The sequence below is a fragment of the Ambystoma mexicanum genome, chromosome 2q (assembly GCF_040938575.1).
Source record: "Ambystoma mexicanum isolate Mex_15411 chromosome 2q, UKY_AmexF1_1, whole genome shotgun sequence".
Classification (NCBI taxonomy): Eukaryota; Metazoa; Chordata; class Amphibia; order Caudata; family Ambystomatidae; genus Ambystoma; species Ambystoma mexicanum.
The window spans coordinates 95,534,449-95,557,667 of record NC_090924.1 but is presented as its reverse complement, the minus strand read 5'-3'; the positions used below and the strand labels follow the sequence as shown (position 1 = coordinate 95,557,667).

The window sequence follows — 23,219 nt, the reverse complement described above, 5'->3', positions numbered from 1 at the left end:
ATCGGTGAAAAGGACCCTTTTTGTCCATGTGTTCAAAGGTGTTCGCCAAAGTGAGATCCCGTTGAAATCTTTGAGGAAATTCCCCCAAATTTCTAGATCTTGTTTCACCTCTGCTCCTAGTCGGATGTGTAGGTGGGGTTTGGTGTATGATTTGATTTTTAGATCCAAGCTTCTGGAAAATACCCTCCCTTGGGGGATTATTGTAGCAGCAAAGTTGAGACTCCCTGCTAATGATTGAATTTCTCTAACTGTGCCCTTGTCTTTTGTTGTCAAGCCTTGTATTTTCTCCAGGAGCTCTGCGATTTTTGTCTTTGGGATCTTGCATAGGCCCTGTACAGAGTCAATTTCAATACCTAGGAAAATTATGTTGGTGGCAGGTTTGGTCTTTTTATCCTTTGCTAAACGTATGCCCCACTGTGCGGCCATTCCTTCTAATTTCACTAGGGCCTTGTTGCATTCATCAGAATTTGCTGGGCCCATTACCATGAAATCATCGAGGTAGTGTACTACTTTGGTCCCTGGTCTCCGTTTTTGGAAAGCCCATTGAAAAAAGGAGCTGAATTGCTCGAATAGGGTGCAGGATGCTGCGCACCACATGGGGAGGCATCTGTATAGATAGAATGTGTTGTTACAAGTAAAACCTAACCATTGCTGGGAATCTGGGTGGACTGGCAATAGTCTAGTTTGGCCATTAGGGCGTTCCTGCCACATTCCTGTATGAGTCTTACTGCCTCCTGGGCAGACTGCGTGTCTCTCCGGCTTGGAGGAAGGAGAGGAGCAAGCAGAAAAGACGGGGCGGTTGGGCTGCCCCTCTCCAGGCCTGCTGATGGTAACAGCAGTTACCCTGCCTCGCTTTGGGTGGCCCTGCAGCATTGCCCAATGTACTTCTACTGCAAAAAGGAGAGTGCACGTGTGTTCAGTAGTAAGGGATGGCCTCATGCATGCCATGATCCCAGCTCCCTGAATCGACAGAATTCTGTACTGGCACCCGGAGCAGATCTGTCATGAACTATATGAATATAAAGGCTGTATTCTGCACCCCGGCTCGGCAGGAGGCAACCATTGTAAAAACCCTAATTAAATAATAATAAATAAATGGCAAAAAAGAATGCAATAAAGACCCGCCCTTGTACTAACTTTTCCAGTGTATTCTTAGACTATTCCTGAAGTTTTGCTTCTGCCAATGCTGTTCTTCCTCTGTATCACGTTATGTCTCCTAGATTTTCCGATATGAACTATGTACATTTCAGAAAACTAAAGAGAGGCATTCCCAGCCTTCCACTTGAATGCATTTTAAAGGATTCGATGTAGAGGTGTGGGGGAGGGGGGTGGGGTCAGAAAGTAATGTACAGGAAGACCCCTATATAAAAATAACATGTTTTTTGTAGAAATAGGCAGACAAAAGTTTGAATTTGAGTGTTTGTATTTGCATCTGGGAACCTCTGGAATTTGTTATGTTACCTATGTTCGGTTGCAGTGTGGGGTATTGCGCCCCTGTCAGGAGTAACCATACCCTAGGTTAGGGGGCTGAACCAAACGGGCAGGTAGAAGAGGATGAGTGAAGGAGCACTGAGTGAATCATTTTGCTTCTGTCTCATTCCATCGCTAGGGTTTTTCCCGTTTTTTTGTCGGCCGATTTTTGCCCAGAAAAATGTATTGCCATTTTCTTTACAATTTGGTGGGGTCCCCCCAATCACCCCATTCCCAGTTTGTTACTACCTATTCCCCAGAACCCTTTATATTCCCGCCAAAAAATAGGCGGCAAAAAACTCAGCTAAAAGAAACACGATGAATGAACCTCGTACCAATAACTTCATGGAAATGTAGGAGTGATTTTGATCTCATTATGGAAGGCATTTAATCACCCACCAAACATAGCAACCTGAAAATATGATATTCAGTTTATTTAAATGTATATAACATGCTCATCATTGTAACTGTCATAGGACACGTTCTAGCTAGTTTACAAAGCTGTGCAAGTGAATCAAAGTCAGACTTGTCATTGGTTTTGTGGTGTATTTGTAGAAAAGAGATAACCATGACTTAAGCCCACGCTCCGAGAGGTCAAGTGGGACTTGGGACAGAGTGACTCCATGGCATTGACTATCCGACTTCAGGTTTCCCTGCTAGTTGAGGACACCGTGTTGTGACTTTGGAACACGACTATCGAACTGCAAACATATGAAATGCATTCGATCACAAGGGTCATTTCCCACGCAAGACATTATTTGATACATGATTGTGTCACTGACAATATAGACCATATATTTGCAGTAAAGTTAAAATTCAGAATCAGCAGCAAGAATAATTCTCCAAGTGTTAAAACAATAGAGGCAACACCTTCACCTTCCCCTAGTCATGTTGTTTCAGCCAACTGTAACATCCATTTTAGGACTTTTTAAATGTTCCTCAACTATGTTGGGACCTACTAGTCCCGGCATGCAAGGTCCAGCATGCAAGGTATTGTTCACTGATATAACCCAGGTCTGACGGAAGACGCAGATGACTGGGCCACTTTGTCAGCCTTGCAGCCTTAAAGAATAAGGAACACTAGCCTTTCTGTTCCTGATTCCGAGTGTCTGCCAATGGTATAGTGCTGTTTCTGCTATAAAACATAACAAACTGTCTTTCATTTCTCTCTCTCTCTCTCTCTCTCTCTCTCTCTCTCTCTCTCTCTCTCTCTCTTTCTGTCTCTCTCTCTCTCTCTCTCCCTCCCTCCCTCCCTCCCTCCCTCTCTCCCTCTCTCCCTCTCTCTCATCACAACTCCTGCCCACCAGTGGCATGTCCAGGAAGTGTCAGGGCTACCCCTGGAATCTGATTGGCCACCCCAGGTCCCACCCCATTATCCTAAACTATGATCATTATGTGTGTGTGTGCTCGTACTTCATGCCACCCCTGCATAAGTCAGTGCCCCACTTGGGCCACCCGAGTCAAAGGAGTCTAGGCTCGCCACTGCTGCCCCCTTCAATTTGTGGACATACAAGTGGTTTAGTTATACCAGCATGTTATGATACATTTTGTTGTGCCATGTTACACTATGTCATGTTTTGTTATGTTGCACTTGCAATGGCTGGTCATTTTTACAAGACTGTCAAGTCTGTGAAGCAGTGGCAATGGGACATAGAGCCCACCACTGTCCCCAAATAAAATAAAAATAATAACACATATTAGCAGCACTCAGTTCACAAAAAGTGCCACATCGCTTATGGTAGACTTGCAAAAGCAGACTATTCAACCCTCCTGACCATAAGATTACCCTGCTGCCCTCTATTAACAAGACGAGGAAACTTCGAGGTCCAGAAGCATAAACAAGGCCGGATTATGCGAATTAGCTCCCAGAAGAGCCAAGCGTAAAATCAAGAGGAATCCATTCCCCTACACCACAATTGCCATCCCCAGGGAGCTCCTAGCATGTCTCAAGATCTTTCATGCAGCCCGGTAAAGGGCCTGGATCCCAGCAGTGCTGAAGACAAAAAGCCACCCTCATTTAAGAGTGCCCATAGCTCCTTCCTTTCCTGTCCATTTATACTGGATGTTTATGACCTACAGGGCAAGGGGAAGTGTGTCTGCTCTCCTGCTCTTTTGGACATTGCTTGAATACATTTAGGCAGTATACAAAGACTGCATAGGTTGTGTTTAAGGTACCAAACAGCATCTGCATAGCGGCCTTATAAAGGACAGTTGGTCTCCTAGAATGTTGCCATGATCTGAAGCCGAGGAGTTTATAGCTGAAAGCAGCGATATTTATTCTTGAAAGAAAACGTGCATGGACACAGGTGTCTGTGTTTTATAAGCAATGGCTGGGAGGAAGGGGGTTGGTGATAAACCACCTATCTGGGAATAAGAGGGGGTCTGGGGCAGCCCACCAAGCTGATTTGGATCTGTTTTGTATTTTACTGCATGTTTTGAGGGGCAGTAGAGGCTAGCTTATTGTGGTGTTCGATTTGAATAGATTTTGTAAATGTTACATTCTGTGATATAGTGGTGGATGTGTAGGGTGGGAATTTGGTGCACTTAGATATTACATTTGACACACGTGCTTCTTTTTGTCATATCAGATATTCAGCGGCCCATTGCACCAGATTAACCCCAAATCTCTTAAACTAGAAAACCTGGTCACTGTCCCTAACGCTAGCACATGATTGATTTCTTGGTGTATACACTGTAATTCTAAATATTTATGACACCGTAGGGTTAAAGGGTTAATTGCTGGAATCGCGTCCTCCCATAAATCTTTTTTCACCAAGTGGGGGGAACCCATGTGATTTGGATGGAGGTGAAAAGTGTTCAGGGTGTAAGCGCTGGTGATAGTGTGACATTTGAACATAGGTACACCGTTTTGATGCATGAGGCATGTTGTTTGCACTGCATTGGTGGTTGTGGTGACAACAAGTGAACACAATGTACATCTGATGAGATGGATGTGACAATGCATGACATTGCAATTTGTTACAGTATAATAGATGCTGGCATGATTTAATAGATAGTTATAGCAGTGGGAGCAAAAATGCACAAGTGAAATGAAGGGTAGCAGCAAGGAAAAGGAGGAAGGAAGAAAAGACGTTATGTTAGTAAAGTGAGGTATGAGGACCCGGCCTGGTTGTGCCAATGGAGTTGTGTGTGGTGTGGGTATGTTACCTTACTGTGTGTGTTGATCACATGGATATAAGGTGGTGGTGAGCTCAGTGTGGGGCTCTGGCTGGTTAACCGGTAGGGAAAAAGTACCGATAACTTATTTAGGTGTTAGGCCAGTAAGTACCAGACTGTCAAGCATAGATGCTGTTCTCTGCGTGGTGAATATTTGATTTGGGGTGTGCCAGGGAGCTATTGAGGTAAGATGTGGTGTTGTATGAGCATGTGCTGGGAGGACAACTGGTGGGCCTGTGGGGGAGAGTTAGGTCATGGGTGCTCAGAGAGCACGGTCAGGAGGTGCCGTTGGTGATTCCAGGGAGCGGTCAGGGTGGGTGTAGCGCGGCGTTGCATCGGCTGATGCAATGTCTGCGTACGCATTCAGGATACAGTGAGTATACCGTGCATGCCTAGGCGAAGGTGAGGGCTTGTAGGGCCAACGATTGGGTCCAGCACATGGGAGACGGATGGTGGGGGTTGCGTGGGACCGTGATTGGTGGGTGGTGAGTAATGGAGAGCATGTCTTGGTAAAAATAAACTGTGCGCTTATTTCTCCATACATGACAAGTGTCATGCATAGCGGGTGAGTACCTTGAGAAGTGTCAGTGAGGTAAGTAAGAGGCAGCAACAGACCTGAGTGTAGGGCAGGCTGTGGGGGCATGGTAGAGGCTGACTGATGCCTGTATTAATGCTGGAGTCAATCGTCTGGCCAGGAAAATGAAATAAAAATGCCAGTTGGCACAATTCCTGCAGTATGATGGAATTGCGGAATACAGATGGTCCAGGAGGGCAGCTGAGCAGGTGATCCTGGGCACACACTTACCTGAAAGGACAGCAGGGCCTCTGCATAAGGATGGGTGGTCACAGTGATCTTTCGATGCCGGCCACAATCTTTGAATGCAGTGTAAATAGTGAGAGAGGCTTCTCGTGAATGGTCAGATGCATGCTCACTTCTGATTGGTTCAGGGTCTAGCCTATGGGAATGGGCCCCTTGATGACAGCGCAGTGTTGTGTAATGGAAATTATTCTTGATGCATTGTGGTCATAGCAGTGCAGTGGACACAATTTTGGATTGGCTGTATGAAGCCCATATCTGTCAGTAATGGGAATCTAAGGAGAGTGGTGGGGGAGGGGAGTATATATGTTGGTGCTCCGTGTGGAGTGCAGGGAGCACGTGGGCCAATCTGAACGTTTAGCCAGAAGTAGACTGTGGGAGGAAAATTGGTGGGGCATGGGGGAGTGATGCGAGTGTGCCGGGTTGAGATGATGCGCCAACCATCGCAGGAAAAGTCGATCCGGAATAAGTGTCTGTAGAGGGAGCTGTGTTTGTGATGCAACCTGAGTAGTTGGCGGGACCAGGATATTCCTGTTTGGAAGCCAGGATGCTGGAGGCCAATTAGTGGGGGGGAATTCATCTGTGTGCAGATGGGAAAGGGGGAGTCCCTGTCTGCACCGAGGAGTGTCAGGGTGGCATGTGAGGAAGCTGGCCGGCACAGATAGTCCATAGTGGGAAGGCTCCAGCGGGCTGGCTGTTATGACGTTGTCATGAGTGGGAGGAGGGGGATTAGCGGAGAGTGAAACTCTTGCACACATTTCTGCAAGAAATATCTGATCTTTTCCAGTAGAGAGAAGAGAATAGGGCATATAAGCCAGTGTATGAGGAAGGGGTGATATGTGTGAATAGATAGAGGTGCACCTATGTACATACTGACATTGATTGTTTTTCAGTGTTTTGAAAGACAGGCTTTGTTTTGGGTACCAATGGTAGGGATATCCCAGGTGTCTGGGGGAAGGGGCCAGGACGCAGTTGCACATCCTATACCTATATTCAAAAACAACATGAACATCACTAAACCCAATATGATCCCCCCGCACAGGACATACAGTTGATTCCGAGCATGCAATGTTACTGAACTAGACCACTAGCCAAAACACTTCCCTACCTACTGGAAACTGGCAATTTATTGATTGACGTCAGTGTTGCCCAAGCTTTATCCGAGCCATTTACAAGCACATCGTGCAATATCAGGAAGGCCTGCCCGACCTTTGCCCCAGTACCGAACCTATACCAATCATACATTTTACAGGCGAGAAAATCAGGGAAATAATGGTGATACAATTTTAAAAAGCCAAATCAGCAACAACAAGATAAATAAAATACATGATTCGACCAAGAACCACTAAGAATAAAACATTGGCCCATAGCGTTACGTTATTAATCAATAACTCACAAAGCAGCATTTAAGCACCGTAGACACATTTTTTGGTTTTTGCTGAAAGTATAAGGTGACAATTAGAAATGGTTGTTTGTAGTTTCCAATTGGAAAATAGAATTGATTATGAGACCACCAGTTTTCCCTGATTCACACCTGTTCAAAAAATGTAGCATAAGACTGCAAGGGCAGACTTTACAGGGGTGGCACAAAAAAGAAGCTCCTTTAGAGAGGAGACGCTCGCCAACAGAGTGAAACAATCATCAATCACACCGCTCCCTCACGATTTTGGGGTTTCGCCCAGTACACTCGCAAACAACTGACCCTTATCTCGCCCTCCTCCACTCAAAAACATGGAATGTTAGAAAACAAGGTCAACCAACCACTGGATGATGCACGAGCTGGATTCCTTCCATGCTCCAGCACAGAATTGATAAAAGCTTGGAATGGAAAGAGCTACGTAAATCCTAGGACCTGAAGCCCGTGCTACCCTACTCTTGTTGGATGAGCCGCTGGCGTCAAACATAGGAAACCTCCTGGTCGTGTTCGATAGTAGCCGGTCCGTGCACATGTTGGAGGTCTGGTTAGGATTCCTTGCTAACTAACGGCTTGCATGAAATTGACACAAGAGTCTCTGTTCTGGCAAAGATAGACTATGATGTTGGGTACATGAAAACTGTGCTTCGTCCCCGTGTATTTTCAGTGCACAAGCCACACCACTGTCCAGGGTAAGGAAAAAGCATGCCTCAGCTCCATCCCACTGTATGTTTCGTGCATCACTCACACCAGTGTCCAGCGTGAGGAAAACACATGCAGGTGACACAGATCTCCAAAGGCTCTGTCTTAATCCTGCATCACTATACAATGTAACCGATGGCCTCTTCCAAGTCCAAGACTGGAATTGAAGTAACTGGTCTTGCTTATGTGGGGACACATTTGAGATGCTTCCTGAAGGCCTGCCAGCCCTCTTCAACTCTTACTTTCCCACAGTCAAGCACGCCAGAAACCTGCGCGCGATCTTTGAGTCTCACAGGTGTTTGCACCGACAAATGAATGATGTGTTGGGAAGCTCCACCATCTGGGGCTCAATAGTGAGACCCAATTCCCAAAAGAGTGAAAGGTTCCTAGTTCTGCGTAGGGCTTTCCACCCCACACTTCTGCATTATCACCCACATTGGCGCATACAAGGAAGATATGAAAGGGAATTGTATCCACATTAAACAGGCCCTAGACCAGCTTCTGCTAGAACGAAAAGCCGCATTCAAACCCCTCTGCTTTGCTAATGAAGTGTATTGGAACCGGATCTCCAAATACATGCCAAGAATGCATTGCATAAACCACCAAGCAGCATGCAGAGACCTATGGGAAGAACTTTGAGCATGGCAGGGTCTTGGTGATGGAGTGTGCCCCTCAGACTTACCACCCCCTCCCGCATACACATGACCTTGCAATGGATTAAGACAGCTCATCGGGTTTAGAAAGAAACTGTCAACAGTGTTACTCAGTGGCCTTCTGAGACATGTCCTGTTCAATGGCACTGCAACATCAGTCAATGAGTAGCCATCCTCCAACCTTAAGCACGTGGCTTTCTGTCTGTGTGTTTACTGGTGATTTCTGATTCCTAAGACCGAACCACCACAGCAGGGTGACTCTATCTCCTGTATGTGCAGTGTCACACGAGTAAGCACTGCAAAGCGGCGGTCAGTCTCATGCAGAGCTGCACGTGATAACTGGAATACACAACTGCACATTGCAAAGCTTGCATGGGCTCCGAGACACACACACCCTGCCAAGGATTGGCCACACCCATCAGCACTTACTTTACTTGCTGGAGATCCTTTCTGTCGGCCGAACCCAGACTCTAGGAAAGAGACAAAGAAAAGGAAATGGCAATTAGTCTTGCCTGTGGACGGCAGTGTAGCATAACATCTTAATATAGGTCCTGGACACCAAAGACAACACTAAAGACCGCATTTGTATGTGATCAATGTTGTCTCATCGCATGCTGTGCTGCTTCCCACCTTGTTCATGGATGTTGCCCACCTTTTTGCTTTCCCCCACCCCTTTTTTAAAAGAGGGGTACCAGCCATATCCCCCTGTGCATCCCGTTCCCTCTCAACCTTTCTACACCGTGGCCTTCATAACCATATTTTTTTATGGCCACTTCCTCGAATGTCGAAATGCGGTCATATGTTATTTCTGGTTTGGGTCTATTTGACCTAAAACATTTAACCTAATCATATTTATTTTGGTATAACATACTGGGGGGAGACACCTGCCACCCCCCTCACTTCACCTCAACCTAATCTTTACCCTTACCCACCCCCATATATATATTTAATTACATTTGACTGAAAACAAGGTCAAAAGAATTAGATCAAATGTTGTAGGTCTAATATTTTTAGGTCAATTATGCTATTACCGTTATTTCTCAATGAGCCATATTTGAGTAAAACAGCATAGTCCCATCAAAGCAACCAGACTCTTCCAGGTGAAATTAAGGGGGGGGGCACCTTTCTGGGTTTGTGTGTTTCCCCAGTATCTCAGACACTCCAACATGTAGTGTATTCCATCACTTAAATAACTTTTTTTCTGGTGGTATCATTGAATGTACAAGTATGAAACACGGAATTGTTTTTTTTTTAAGAAGATCAATACAACAGCTTTGTGTGAAGTTTCACCACACTGTACCTTGCTTGATGAACAACCTTTTTTTTAGAAATAAAATGAGCCATGGGAAGTCAAATTGTGGAGGTCACAGAGGAAGCCTAATTGATAGTGCGGTACACTTTGCCATGCCACTTTGCTGCAAAGTAAATTCCCATGGCGATGTTGGACAACTATACTTAGTACATTTTCCAATCGTGCTCTCAGGGTTTACTTTACTGAGAAGATGTCACGTGCAACAATTGCACGGAGGAAGATGCCTCTTCTATGAGTTCGGTTTGGTTCTAGGTATAATGTAGGCAAGTTAATGAATGGCCCTCCTGCTTAAGACGTGCACCTTCAGTATCTAAGTAACACGAGGGCACCTCTACTGGATGAGTGCTTTGAGGCCTATCGGCGAGTAGCGCTGTATAGGAACTATAAATAAATAAATAATTACTGATTTTGTAAGAATGTCATACCAGTGCACTAGCCCAGCTGTTGATAACACATAGAGGGCGAGGCACCTTTCTGCTGGCTCTGTTTTCGCCCTGGCCAAGCTAATGGGGTCTCCTTCGGTCTACTAACTCTGTGTGTATGATCAGCGTTACCCGGGAGATGTTCTGGATGACATCCCAACATGTGCAAACACACAAGAGTGGGACTTTGAAACGGAGCTGAAAGAGGTAGACTTGCATACACCCATTCCCTTATTTTGAAATCAGGGACATTTTACGAGTGAGCACACCAATTAACAATTTTGGTTAAAAAATACCTCCTGAATTAAGATGAGGTCCCTCACCCTGCCTTACCTGTGACTGCAACTTTAATGTAAATGTCAAAGTCAAATGCTTAATTTACTCTGCTATCTAACCTGCAAGGGCAGTCCTGCTATATATCATATAAACCCCTCATAAAGGTACAAGCTGATTGCTGTAGCTGTCATGTATGTACTGGGACACCACACATGTGCAGCATGAGTAGTGTGCAATAAAACATGACTCTGTCATATCAGTCCCGAGCACAGCAGCAACAGGTTGCCTATGCCTTATATAGGATAAACACTGAGACATCTAGGTAACGTGGGGTATACGTGTAAAGTCACCAATTAAAAAAAACAAACCTCTTAAATCGGGATGAAGCATAGAAAAGGGGAGACAAGGGAGATAAGAGGTGAGAGAAGTGTAAAAGGAGAAGTCGTGAAGGGGTGTGGAAGAGGCTGGAAGAAGGTTTATCAATATGGAATCCATTTTTTTTTAAGGGTAACAAAAATGTATTCTCAAAAAAAGAAAAAAGAAAATCCAGGAGAATGCAGCCCAATGGCAATACGGGGCCAGTGGAATGTATGGACTGTCACCGAGAGGCGCCTCGGCCTGTGGGAGCTGCTTTCGATGCTGGCAGCCTGTCGAGCTCGTGTAATATGGGTCAAGCAGTGCGGTTTCAGCCAGACAAATGAAACATGCGGGGAAGTCGCTGTACTCCGTATCCATGGCAATGCTGAAATGATTCCCAGCCCCTGAGCACCTGTTCCATCGCGACGCAAGGTTACTCACACAGACCTTTTGTGTTCATGTGGTAATGAGACCCTCGGCGGCGGCTCTGCCTCTTTCACCCGAGAGCACCATTAAACCTTCACCGAAGCCCCCCAGCATCGAGGTTCCGTGGGGAGGTGAGGGGTGTTTTTCGCCTGCTGCTTACAGACCAGTCTTGCTGCCGTGGCTGCTTTCCTGGTTGAAAAGTGCTCTAAATCGGCTCAGGTCGATAAACACCCTTTCTCAGCCTAGGAGCGTTGGGCACATTTCTGAGGGAACAACTCACCTTTCTCAGAAGCGCCTATCTGTGTCGGAAGAGGTCAGAGGGCAGGGCCCAGAGCAGGCGGACAATGCGACGCGGGTTTGTCTAGAGAGGAACGGGTGCCCTGGGGTTACTCCTCCGCAGGGTGGGTCTCCTGTGCGGCGCCTAGGGTGCTACGCCGGGAAGGTGCACAAAGGAGGACTAATTGCCGAAAAGATACCATCTAGAACTCTGACTCCCCCCATAACCAGGCAGGCAGTGTAGCCGTACCCCAGTGTGCATGTAACATATCTCTCTCTCCCTCTGTCACAGTTCTCACTCTCACTGTTACACGGATGGGAGGGGAGGAGTAAGGCTGTCATATGCCAGACAGCCTCAGGGAAACCATGACCAACACTAAAGCAGGAGTGATCTTACGCCTTCACACTGCCCAAAGAATGTGAAATTCCTCTCCCCTTGGTTCTTGCTTAGTCCGTGAGGCAAGGGAGGGGGACCCTTCTTCCACCTTGCTAAGCTTCCATCACTCTGCCCCCACAATGGGGTGGGGTGGGGGGAGCTCGTCGTTCCTCTAGCCCTCGGTGATCAAAATGGGTGCAGCCAATTTCCGAGCCCGCACAATAGTCTCCAAGAAGAGATGGGGAACGAAATATGGGTCAGTCAATCGCCATTTGCGGTGTGGGCCATTCTCTAGTTCTGAGCCCCCACCCCCGAAAAGTGAATGGTCCTCAGGCCTTGGATATGCCATCCCCCAGAACCCACCGCTCATACAAGAGGTGCCACTGAACGAAAGGCAATGGCAAGTGGACTCCAACTGGAACCTTTCTGTTAGCACGCAGCAGGGGCGTTGCTAGGGGGGGGCTCAGGGGGCTATAGCCCCTGATCTTTTGGTTGTAGCCCCGGATAGAATCTCAGGAGCTACAGCCAAAAGACTAGCTAGCCCCCAGTCCCAACAGTTCCGACAGCAGCTTAGCCCTGGGTCTTTTCCAGACCTAGCAACTCCCCTGGCACGCAGGTGAGGACAGGATTTGAAAGGCATGGACTATGTTTAAACCCTTCGAGCGCTATTTGCGACACAGAATACCACACACCTGAATGCACATGTTGAACGGCCATCACTTTAATTCCTGAGTACTTGGGTTATGACCCAGGTCCCGGGCTGCATGAAATGCGGGACGATAGAGGGTCTGGGGGTTTCGGCGCGGGGTGGGGGAAAACGGCGCAAAAGGGTAGGGAGGGGCGTCTGAACGGAGCCACAAGAAACAAAAGCCCAGGAAGGGCAGGAAACAGCACCTGGGAAGGTGCGAAATGTGACAGCAAGGGGTCAGGGGGGGTAACCCGGCCGCCCCCAGGAAGGAACAAAAGGCCGGGGGGTATAAGTAAGCCTGGAAAAGGAGAGGCGGCACTAACCAGGTAAGAGCTCACCTCTCTCGGGTATGCTCTTAGTGCCTGGAGAAGGGGAAGGAAAAACGTTTGCTCTTGCGGGCTCACACATTTTCCTACCTCTCGGAATTCGGCCTAAACGCAGTGGCTACGAGTGGCCCAATGGTGCCGGAGCAGGAGCGACCCAGAAGTATCAACTGCGAAACGAACAAAGGACTTTCGCCGTGGTCAAACGGGAAGCGTGGCTGATAGAATTCAGACGAGAAGGATGGCGGAAGGAAGAGCAAAAAGGGCCCAAGAATTCTCTGAATGGGCGAGAAAGACAGAGAAGGAATACGGGGCACAATGGGTGCTGGAGAGAATGCAGAAAGAAGAAAGGGCGAGGACAACGTCACCTCTGCTGTTCATAGAGCCCAGCAGCAGCGAAGGAGAAGACGAGGTACCGCAAGGACAGAAAAGGGGAAGAGCGGAGTCGAAGAGATCAGAGGAACAGACAGAGGCACCGAACAAGAAAAAGAAAAAAGATAAAAAGAAAGGTACTGTGAATAATAATGTGGGGAATAAAATCATAGAAATGTTAAAAAATTGCGTCACGGTTTCGGGTAAGTCGCCCAGAACCAATGACAAGAAGAGCAGACGGGGGAAGGGATCCAGGGAGGAGCAGCAGGGGAGTTCTGCAACTGAAGCAAGCAGTGATGATGAAGAAAGGGATCATCTAAGGGCTTGGGTAAAATGGAGGGGAGTGGTGAGCAGGGAAAAACAGAGAGGGGCAGGGGGGGCAGGGGCAGAACCCAGGGAAACCCCGGTCCCAGCACCACAAGGGGCACCAGTAGGCCTAGTGCTGCAAGGGGCACCAATAATCCCGGCACCACAAGGTGCACCAGCAGGGCCAAATGTAGTGGCAGGGGACACACAACCGGGGTCAACACCGACGGTGGCAGCGGCAGAAAATGGGGGGCCACTCATGGCGAAATATGGCAGGCCAACCATGGGAAAAGATGCACAGGGCAGGTCAATGAAAGCGATGGCTTGGTACATAAATGACAAAGTAAAGGAAAAAATATGGAGGAAGGAATTGATCGATATCTTTACATTGTTAGAATGTCAAAAGAGGGGGATGACTGTGGCCCTAGAGGACATGAAGGAGGACGAGAAAAGTTTACTTAAAAAGGGGCCAATAGTAAGGAATTTTGACAACTGGTTGTTGGCCTTCACCATAATGTCTACAATTATATTACAAAAATTCCCGGAAGACGGGGTAGCATTAGTTGCGTATCAACAGAGGGTGCTGAAGGTACACGCAGCGTTTGGAGGTGACACATGGCTGGAGTACGATCACGAGTTCAGAAAGGAGATGGTCTGCTTTCCGGATATGGGTTGGGATGAAGAAAACTTTAATCTCTACATATTTAATGTGCTAAAGGAGAAATGGGATTCCAAGGAGCAGAGCGCAAGGGGGCAGCAGGGAAGGCAGTATTGGCAGAAGGATTACAAAGCGGATTATAGATACAATAGCAGTAAGTACGAATCCAGTTATGACGGAAATAGAGACCAGAGTTTGCAGAGCAGAAATTATGTCTCACAGGGAGGGTGGCAGAGCAGCCTGCCCCCGACAACACAGGGGTGGGGGCAGTGGGAGCACGGAGACAACGCGAGCAGAACCAGGACAATGTAGGAGTTTTGAAAAGGGGGTACCATGTAGCTGGGGATGGAAGTGCAAGTTCAGCCACAAGTGCGAGAGATCTAAGGGTGACCACAGCAGCTCCAAGTGCACAAGGGCCACAGCTCCGAGCGGCAGAAGCGATGAGACGCGGAAATAAGAACTGGGGCGGGAAGGGGGCCAGGCTGGGGAAAAATTGAGAGATGGATAGGTGGCTCCAGAAATACACAGACCAAGAAACGGCCTAGAGCGATGCAACGGTGGCATATTCAGACTTCGAGGAGGCAGTAGAACTGGTCAGGAAAGCGGGAAAAGCGGCATGGATGGCATTCCGCCTGTAGCCAGTCAACATCAGATCGCGAAGAAGGTTATATAGGCATTGGGAGGGGGAATACTTCGTCGACAACTGCCTCCCGATAGGGAGCGCCATCTCAGGCGCATATTCTATCGTAGTAATAACAAGCAAGTGGGGTTTTCCTCTGGCGGAGGAGAAAACGGGGGGCCCAACGCAAATTATCCAATTCCTAGGGAGAGAAATTGACTCAGACAATGGAATGTGTCGGATCCCGGTGACAAGAGGACGGATATGCTAGCAACAGCGAGAGAATTGCAAGCACTGGCAGGAAAGCGGAACACCAGAGGGAGAATCATACCACACGGGAAGGCGTTCCAGAGAAGTAGTGAGCTGAAAAACGAGAGGTGCTACAATGGGGGCACCACAGAGTCAGGTTAAGTGGAGGAATCAAGAAAGATCTGGAAGTGTGGGAAGAACTGCTGAAATCTTCAATGGGTCGGTGATAGGGCAATCACCGGTGAACAAGCAAGTAAAAAGGTATTGTTAACCATGCATCAGGTGGCCTTGGGTTTGGCGCAATACTGGGGAAACAATGGTGTGCAGGCGAGTGGCCAAAAAACATGGCAGGTGGCGGAAAGGACAAAAAATATAACGCAGTGGAGCCCTCCCCGATATGGGTCGCATTATGCGCATGGGAGGAAGAGCTAGGGAACAGGGAGTTAACAGTATGGTCAGATAACATGGCGGTGGTGCACGTGTTGAATAAAGGAAGTGCGTCGGGCACAATAGTGTTGGAATTAATGAGGGCAATCACGCTGCAAAGCCTAAGAATGAATAGATGCATAAAGGTGAGGCATATCGCTGGGGAAACAAATGTGGTGGCTGATGCAATCTCACACTTGCAGTGGGAAATATTCAGGGAGCCAAGACCAGACACCGGCAAGGAAAGAACGCCCACGCCACGGAAGGCATGGGTCCCGGTGGAGGCAATAGAAAGGAAAGCACGGTTGGCCACAAGGTCGACTCAAAAGAAGTGGGAGAAGAACGGAGAAAAGAAAGGGTAATCGGCAAGCTGACCAGGAACGCCCTAACGTAAAAGACGGGTAAGAAGTAAGAAGAGCATGTAAAAGATGGGTTGGTGGAAACAGGTGTAAAAGAGGTGGAAAAAATTACAAGTGGAGAAAAAGTGTGAATTTCTCAAAGGGGAATTGGCCAAAAGGAAAAAAGTAAAGTGGTAAAAGAGGTGTTGGCGGAAACAGGCGTTAAGAGGTGGAAAAAATTGCTATTTGAAAACAAGGTGTGAATTTCTCAGAGGGGCATTTGCCAAAGGGAAAAAGAAAAGTGGTAAAAAGATGTGTTGTAAAAGAGGTGGAAACATTTTTATTGATAAAGGTGGGAATGTCTCAAAGGGGAATTTACCAAAGGAGAAAAGGAAAAGCTGGTTGGTGGAAACAAGGGGTCAAAGAAGTAAAATTGCAATTGAAGAAATGTGTGAAATTCTTGAAGAGGAATTTGCCAAAGGGAAAAAGAAAAGATGGGCGGCGGCGCGCCATAAAAGTGTCGGTCACCGACAGCACTAGAATAAAATATGCTATGAGAGGAGGGGCTAAATTAGAGGGGAAGAAGCCAGGTAACAGGAGACGGGTGAGCTTTGGGAAGCTGATAATTCGGTTAAAAGTATTACGAGAGGCAAGTAGCAGCACGGGAGAAGCCGCGCGGTTCAGGGCAGCACCTGGCGCTGGCATATTACGGGGCTTTCAGAGTAGGGGAGCCAGGGGCCAGTAATACGGTGGTAAAAGACGGCCTGGCAAGGAGGGATGTTAGTATGGGTGACAAGGGGATGTCTATAATGCTAGAGAAAGCGAAAGCATACCAAACGGGGGAGTGCAACAGACCAAAATTACAGGAGAGAGAAGGACCACTGTCCCAGATGCATCACACAAGAATTCCTAGACCCCGACCAGAGGTCGACGGGCAGCTATTAATGCATAGGGACGGCAGCGATTACATCCTGGTGAGGCCTCCCGGGGATGCACTGGGAGGACATTCACGACTGGCTGTTGGTCCAGATAGTTTTCAGGACTTCTCCCCACACCCCCCCCACCGAGCAGCTGGTTATACACCTCAGAGGGAACGACCTGGCGAGCACAAATAGGGGGAAATTACAGAGGAACATTTGCGAGCCGCGGCATAGCATAGCCCGCAGCTGGTATAAAACCAAGATCTTTATGTCAGAAATAATACCAAGAAGGGTCTGGTATGGGGCACAGAGGAGGCACGCAATTGAAATAGCCAGGGGTCAGGGGGGTAACCCGGCCGCCCCCAGGAAGGAACAAAAGGCCGGGGGGGGTATAAGTAAGCCTGGAAAAGGAGAGGTGGCACTAACCAGGTAAGAGCTCACCTCTGTCGGGTAGGCTCTTAGTGCCTGGAGAAGGGGAAGGAAAAACGTTTGCCGCCCAACCCACCCTACAATAATAACGGAAGAAGAAGGGTGCAGGCAGGAGCAGGTACGCTGAGTACTCTCTCGGTACATGGTCCAAGAAAGAAGGAGCAAGCAGAAGTAAGAACGCCGAGTACTCTTTCGGTACACGGTCCAAGAAAAGAAGGAGCAGGCAGAAGAAGGAACGCTGAGTACTCTTTCGGTACACAGTCCAAGACATGTCGTAGGCGGCATGTGCCCAGGAACGAAGGCCCAGGGATAACAAGGACTCAGGAGGAGCATTGGGCAACTTCGGGACTGGACACAAGGTGCCCAAAAGCATATGGCAGTGTAATTATTTTGTTGTGTTGTATTTTCTGTAAGAAAATAAAATGCCTACGGCCTATAACTTTTCCATACACATAAGTTGTCTGTGATTTATTACTTAGGTAGGGATCTGGTAAGAGAAGAAAAGTGAACCCACACTACTGAGCCTAAAGGGAAGTCGAGGCTGGTGACTAGATGGGCAGGGCAAACGCACTGAAAACAAGTAAAACACATGGCCATAGACTCAGGGCTGGCCCGAGGCATGGGCAGCATGTGCCGTAGCCCCAGGCCCTGTGCTCTTAGGGGCCCTGCAGCCAGGGGCGGCCTTAGTGCAAGGTGGGCCAGGTGACTGCCTAGGGCGCCATAGCCCCCCAGGGTGCCAACTCGTGGGAGCCTTTCAAGGGCTACCCTGAGCTGGCGTGGTGGGAGAAGTGTCCTTTTGAAATAAAATGTACTCGCAGGAGCGGGCACATTTAACAACAATAGGGCGTTGGCACCCTATGCAGATAATTACCTCCCCGCTGCAACGGTTTTAATTAGAATAGGGAGCTGATGTTAGCAAGCAAGCATCAGCGCCCTATTCCAGTGATTAACTTGCTGCTCCAGCGTGGGAGTGGGGAGACAATCTTCTTAAATGGGTGCTGCAGCACCCTATTGTTGTTAAATGCGCCTGAGGCCTTCTCCCACCACCGAAAAGAAACATTTGGCGCCTCCAACCATCCCATTGACATGGCACGCAGTGGGGGTGGAGCCAACTTGTTCTTTTTCTGCCCGGGGCACTGCCGCCACTAAAGCCGACACTGCCCTCAGCCACCAGCTGCCAAAAAAATACGAAGTAATACAGGGCTGCACTGATTCCAGTCACAGGCTCTTTTTTATGCCTGTCTTAGTGCGGGCGCACTGCTCGCTCCCAACCCCTTGTGACTCTCCTCTGCCACCTTCTCAGCAGCCCATCAGACCCTGTGGGGCTTCCCAGGACTTATCACACTCTTTGTTTTAGCAGAGCGTTTAAAGGGGAAGCTCTTTACAATGAATGGTCAATTTAAGAGCCATTGTTTTGGACAAGGCATTCAAAAGGGGACATTTTTTCTGAAAGTGCATATAAAAAAAACTGGTTTGCAGCCCAAATCTGATGATGTTGAAGGCAGTTAAAATGTGTTAACAAAAATAGTTCTGAACTATTTCTCTAGTTATCATGTGTTTGCTTTTGGTGTCAAATACTTTAATTTTTTTGTAAAATGTTACATTTCACTCGCATCATACAAAACACGTCTTTGTCAAATCATTCAAAACACCTGGTTACCTTTTCACATTATCTTTTGTTTTAAATCTAAGTCTTGAAAGATAACCTACAAGTGATTTTTATGATCTTGTGGACTTGCATTCTGGGATTTGTAGTCCACAAGTTGGGGTGAAAATAACGCAACAGTTCTACTATTTTTGTTTACAATATATCTATAAGGATTCCTATATTGCTGGAGCACGTTTCAAGCCCTCTTTATAAAACAGAGTATTGCTGGAAGCTCGACGTTGGGCCCAGGAGGGGCAAGGATCAGAAGGCAAATTGGTTATGATGCTTTACCAGGTCCATGGATGTGGGACTGAAGATGTTCTCCCTGGTCCTGTGCTGATTTTCATGGTACAAGTTGAGGGTGCATGTGGGTTGACAGCATCCGCCCACTTTTTACACAGTGTGGACGCTATCCCCCATAGGTGATTTTGGGGCCGAATGCACAAAACAGCTTGTTTGCTCAAGTGTTCGGCAACCTGGATTTGAACCCAGGAACTCAAGCACTCAGGGTACTTGACCACAAAACCACATGAAAGTGTCTTCAAAGCAAATGTCTTGTATTGGTATTCTCCTTTCCATGGAATAGTTCAATATAGATTTTTTGGATTAAAAGGTGTGCACCTTTTATACTTTTTTTTAGCAGTGTTATTGGAAAATCTCCTCTAGCTGGGTATTTTTCAGGTATTGATGATTACGTTTTTGATAGACAATGCTCATGTGTGTTCTGCATTTTCCTCTATTAGGAAAGGCCAGTTGCATTAAATGAGTTAAATACACTTTAACATATGTTCAGTCCCTGTGTGTATGTTAATGAGCCCCCAATGTATTTGCGACTTGAGACCCAATATTAACATTTGAAGACCTGCGCAATTGCGCAATTGCGCAATTGCTTACTCTGACTCACTCAGTACCTTCCCGGACAACTAGGCTTTGCTTCGATTGCAATTTAAGGCAATGCTGTAGCGAAGGAACTTTACCCAGTCTGAGCCCATCCCTGCTCTTACATCCTTGGAACGTGCAGTCACATTAAATAGGCTTTGATTACTTACTTGAAATCTTCATTACTCTCTGTCCTGCTCTTCCTCGTCACAGTACTTTCTTTTGAGGTACCCTTCACTACAAATCAATAATCTCACTCTGTCAGATGCTCCGAAATAAGCCTCACGCTTGATATTCATTATTTATTTATGTATTAACATTTATAAAGCGCACAACAGCCTGTAGGCATCATTGCCACACATATAAGGCCGGATTCACAGAGCATTTTCCTATGGGATTGTGCCATTATAAAACGCTTCTGTGAATCAAGCCCATAATATTAACAGTTACAATTTAAATACTGCAGGCCAGTTTATTTGATCCGACAGATCTTAATGACTTATTTTGTGACATCAGTTTCTGCGCTGCAAATAGGTGGGCCCCACAAATCCTTTGCCGCCAGGCCCCCCCTCGAATCCTAGGGCTGGCTCTGGGCACAGTTCTGGTGCATTGAAAAGGACAACTTATGTGTATGTCAAGACAGTAACTAAAGGGGACTGAGAAACACTGCAGAGGGTATAGTATAGGCACGTTATACATGCCATATCATATATCATATTATTCCGGGACGTGCACTAGGGGAAGATCGTCCAAAAGACGCACATTTGTGGTTACTTGTGTAGACACCAGGAAACAACGGGAAAGGCAGCGGCCAGTAAAGTAAGGACGGAGCCAGAGTAATACCTGCGCGACTTGAGGCACTGTAGTGCAGAACGACACAGCGAGGTCCTCGAGGCGCAGGGGCGTGGGGAAAGGCACAGAGACAAAAGCAGCTAACGACTGAGGGTGGGGGGGAAAGGGTATCCCAGACATGGCTAGTGAACTTGAGCTGGGATGGCAACGAGAACATCCGGTGAGAAGGGGGCAGAGAAAAGATCGGGTATGGAACGCGTCGGAAACAGAAATCTGTACTGAATGTGGGGGGGGGGAATTCCAGAAACACAGGCTGAGCCGCTGACCGTACATTCCGACACACTACAGAAAGAGATGAGGAGAGCCGAGCTCAAACCTTCGCTGTGCATGCACGTCCTCGCGCCGGCTGTGGTCCTTCCTGTGATTAATAATGCCCTGGCGCCATGCTTCTCTGGTGCGCTGCCCGCATATTGGCGCGCTCCCCTCCCCTGCTTCACCTGCAGCCCCCTGAGTTCTCTCCGCCACCACCCGGGGGCATCCCAAGGCGACAGGTTGCACGGCCGCTGAGTCACCTGTTCCGGGCTACATTGTCAGGGCGAGCCAGCGAGTGTGGGTGAGAAGAGAGCGCTGGGAACATGCCTGCGCTCCAAAGACTGTTGTACTTTTACAATGCGGTTGCCTGGCAATGGGCTGAGGCCAGCCCCAAAACAGTGCGAGGCAACAGTGCAGAATGTTAATCAATGGGGCACTCATTGCTCCCTCTCTCCCTCACACTTCTCCCCCGCCCCCAAATCCCCACCCGCTTTATCTCTTGTCTTCCCCGCATGAGCAAATATTGCGTCCACTCTAACCCCGTTGCTCTGGAGGAAGCCGTTATTTGTTTGGTTTTTCTCCCATCCATTTCTCGTCCTGTGTGCAGCGCTTCTATCGCGGACTGTCTTGGTGAAAGATATAGGAACAACGTCACTGTGGTGAACATTAGGCAGCCAGCAAGATTCTGCTGGTGCAGGGAAGTAGCGTACCCAGGACCGTCACTCACAGCAGGGGCACTGAGAAAGGGGAGACAACCAGAGGCAGTCAGGGAAAACAGGGGTTTCACTACAGATTGCCACCTCTGGAAAATGGCTGGGGTAGAGTCAGTCGTTCGTTAGGAACTGGCGTTGCTGTCTGTCAGCCAGTTGTGCTACACTACCTGCATCTGAAACGACGATGAATTGAACAAGCCATGAGTTCTTATGACTTCACCACATGCCTGCTAGCTTCATTTTTCAGTGTGCTCTAAAGGCCTAAATAAATAGCTGTATTTGTATCACTGACTGTCTAAGCTAAACTATGGCGTGTTGTTCTGTGTGGATGGATTGAGGGCCCCTGGCCACATTCCCACTCTCTTGAGATTAAGCCTTGACTGGGTTGTGGCTAAACTCGCAGTCTCCCTGATCACTCTAACTAGGATGGCATCCTAAAATCTGTCAACCAGGGCCCATTTTAGCAATCCCTCTTAACAGGAATTTGCAACGAAAACATTTAAGAAATGTATGCTTTATGGCTTATGGTTGTAGGTTTGTTGGGTATGAAGTCACCGAAGCCCATGCTTTATATGATATGATTGCTTATTTATAGCACAATTAATACCCAGAGGTTTCTAAGCGGTGCTCCGTGTCCTCTTGCTTCCAAGGTGTGCACGTTGCCCCTGAGCTATCCTCCGAGACTAAGGTAAGTGTATTGGTCCACTGGTACACATCAGGTGAGTAACATAAGTAGGCATCCAGACAGTAAGACACTGGCCCATCCACACCTTCCAGCTCCAAGAGATGTAACTGCCACACATAGAATCCCCAGCAGTCACCCACACACAGCATTCCACCATGACCTCACCACATTCCAATGCACCTCACATTCCGCATGCATAGTACTTGCACCTCCAGAGCAAGACTACTACACTTAAGTTGAAAGACTGTTTTTGATCCATTCAATCTAATATGCTCTACAAACAACATGTTCTATAGTAAATCTTTGTGCCATTCTTGCTGATAACAAGACAAACTTGTGCAGGGGGTGTGTTTGCAAATATCACCCAAGAATCTAGTCCAATATTGTCACACACTTGTTTCACATTGTCACACAGAAGCGTTTCCAGCGCGTCCGCTCCCGGAAAAAAAAGAAGGTAAGTGCGTTTGGGAGGGCGGAAGGAAGGGGAAGGGAAAACAAAAAATAATAAAACGTTACTGGGTCCCCGGCGAGGGATGATGGAAACCTCCAGCCATGTAGAGGCTCGGAGAGGGGATGGCCCCGCTCCGAGTCTCCACATGGCAGGAGGCTGCCATTTTCCCCCTCCGGGGACCCAGGCATAGAAGGTAAGTGGGGTGAGGAGGTGGGAGGAGGGAGGAAAGAGGAGGGAAAAAAAAAGCCTTACCTCTGTCCCCGGCGGGGGGCGAAGGTAGCCTCTCAGCCGTGTGGAGACTCGGAGCGGGGATGGCCCCGCTTCGAGCATCCTCATTGGCTGAGGGGCTGCCACGCCCCTCGCCAGGGACAAAGGCCGTGGAATCCCGACAGAGGGATTCCCGGCCTGGTAATGACTCGGCGAGGGCCAATCAGAATGGCTCTTTCATTCTGATTGTGCCCCCGCCGGGTACTAACATGTATTCTTTAGAGTTTCCTGAGTTGGAATGCTGGGGCACCTATATAAAGGCAGCTTGCATAATCTATGCGGGAGAGTATGATGGCAAGGATAACAAAGATTTGTTGTGGATAGGAGAGGTACAGGAAGATTCGCCTGAGGATGTGTAGGTGGAAGAAGCAAGTTCTGGACACAGAGTTGATGTGTTGGGAGAGGGATAGAGTCAATCCCAGCATGCATCTGAGGTTTTTCACAGAAGTGGATGTTGCAAGGGAGG

At 47.9% G+C, this 23,219-nt stretch overlaps 1 protein-coding gene across 6 annotated transcripts in view; it reads right to left on the bottom strand.

The window, feature by feature from the left end:
• LOC138569187 (ankyrin repeat and fibronectin type-III domain-containing protein 1-like) overlaps positions 1-23,219 on the bottom strand; it is a 2,784,778-nt gene that overhangs the window by 964,970 nt on the left and 1,796,589 nt on the right. For 5 of the 6 annotated variants that reach the window (XR_011303172.1, XM_069646931.1, XM_069646929.1 and 2 more), the window contains one exon: positions 8,663-8,703. Coding sequence is in view for 4 of the 6 variants with exons in the window: in XM_069646931.1 (XP_069503032.1) it covers positions 8,663-8,703 (41 nt within the window). In the remaining 2 variants the exon portion in view is untranslated. Of the gene's footprint in view, positions 1-8,662; positions 8,704-20,701; positions 20,808-23,219 lie in introns of those variants that run through there. The other variant, XM_069646935.1, reaches the window with a different exon arrangement.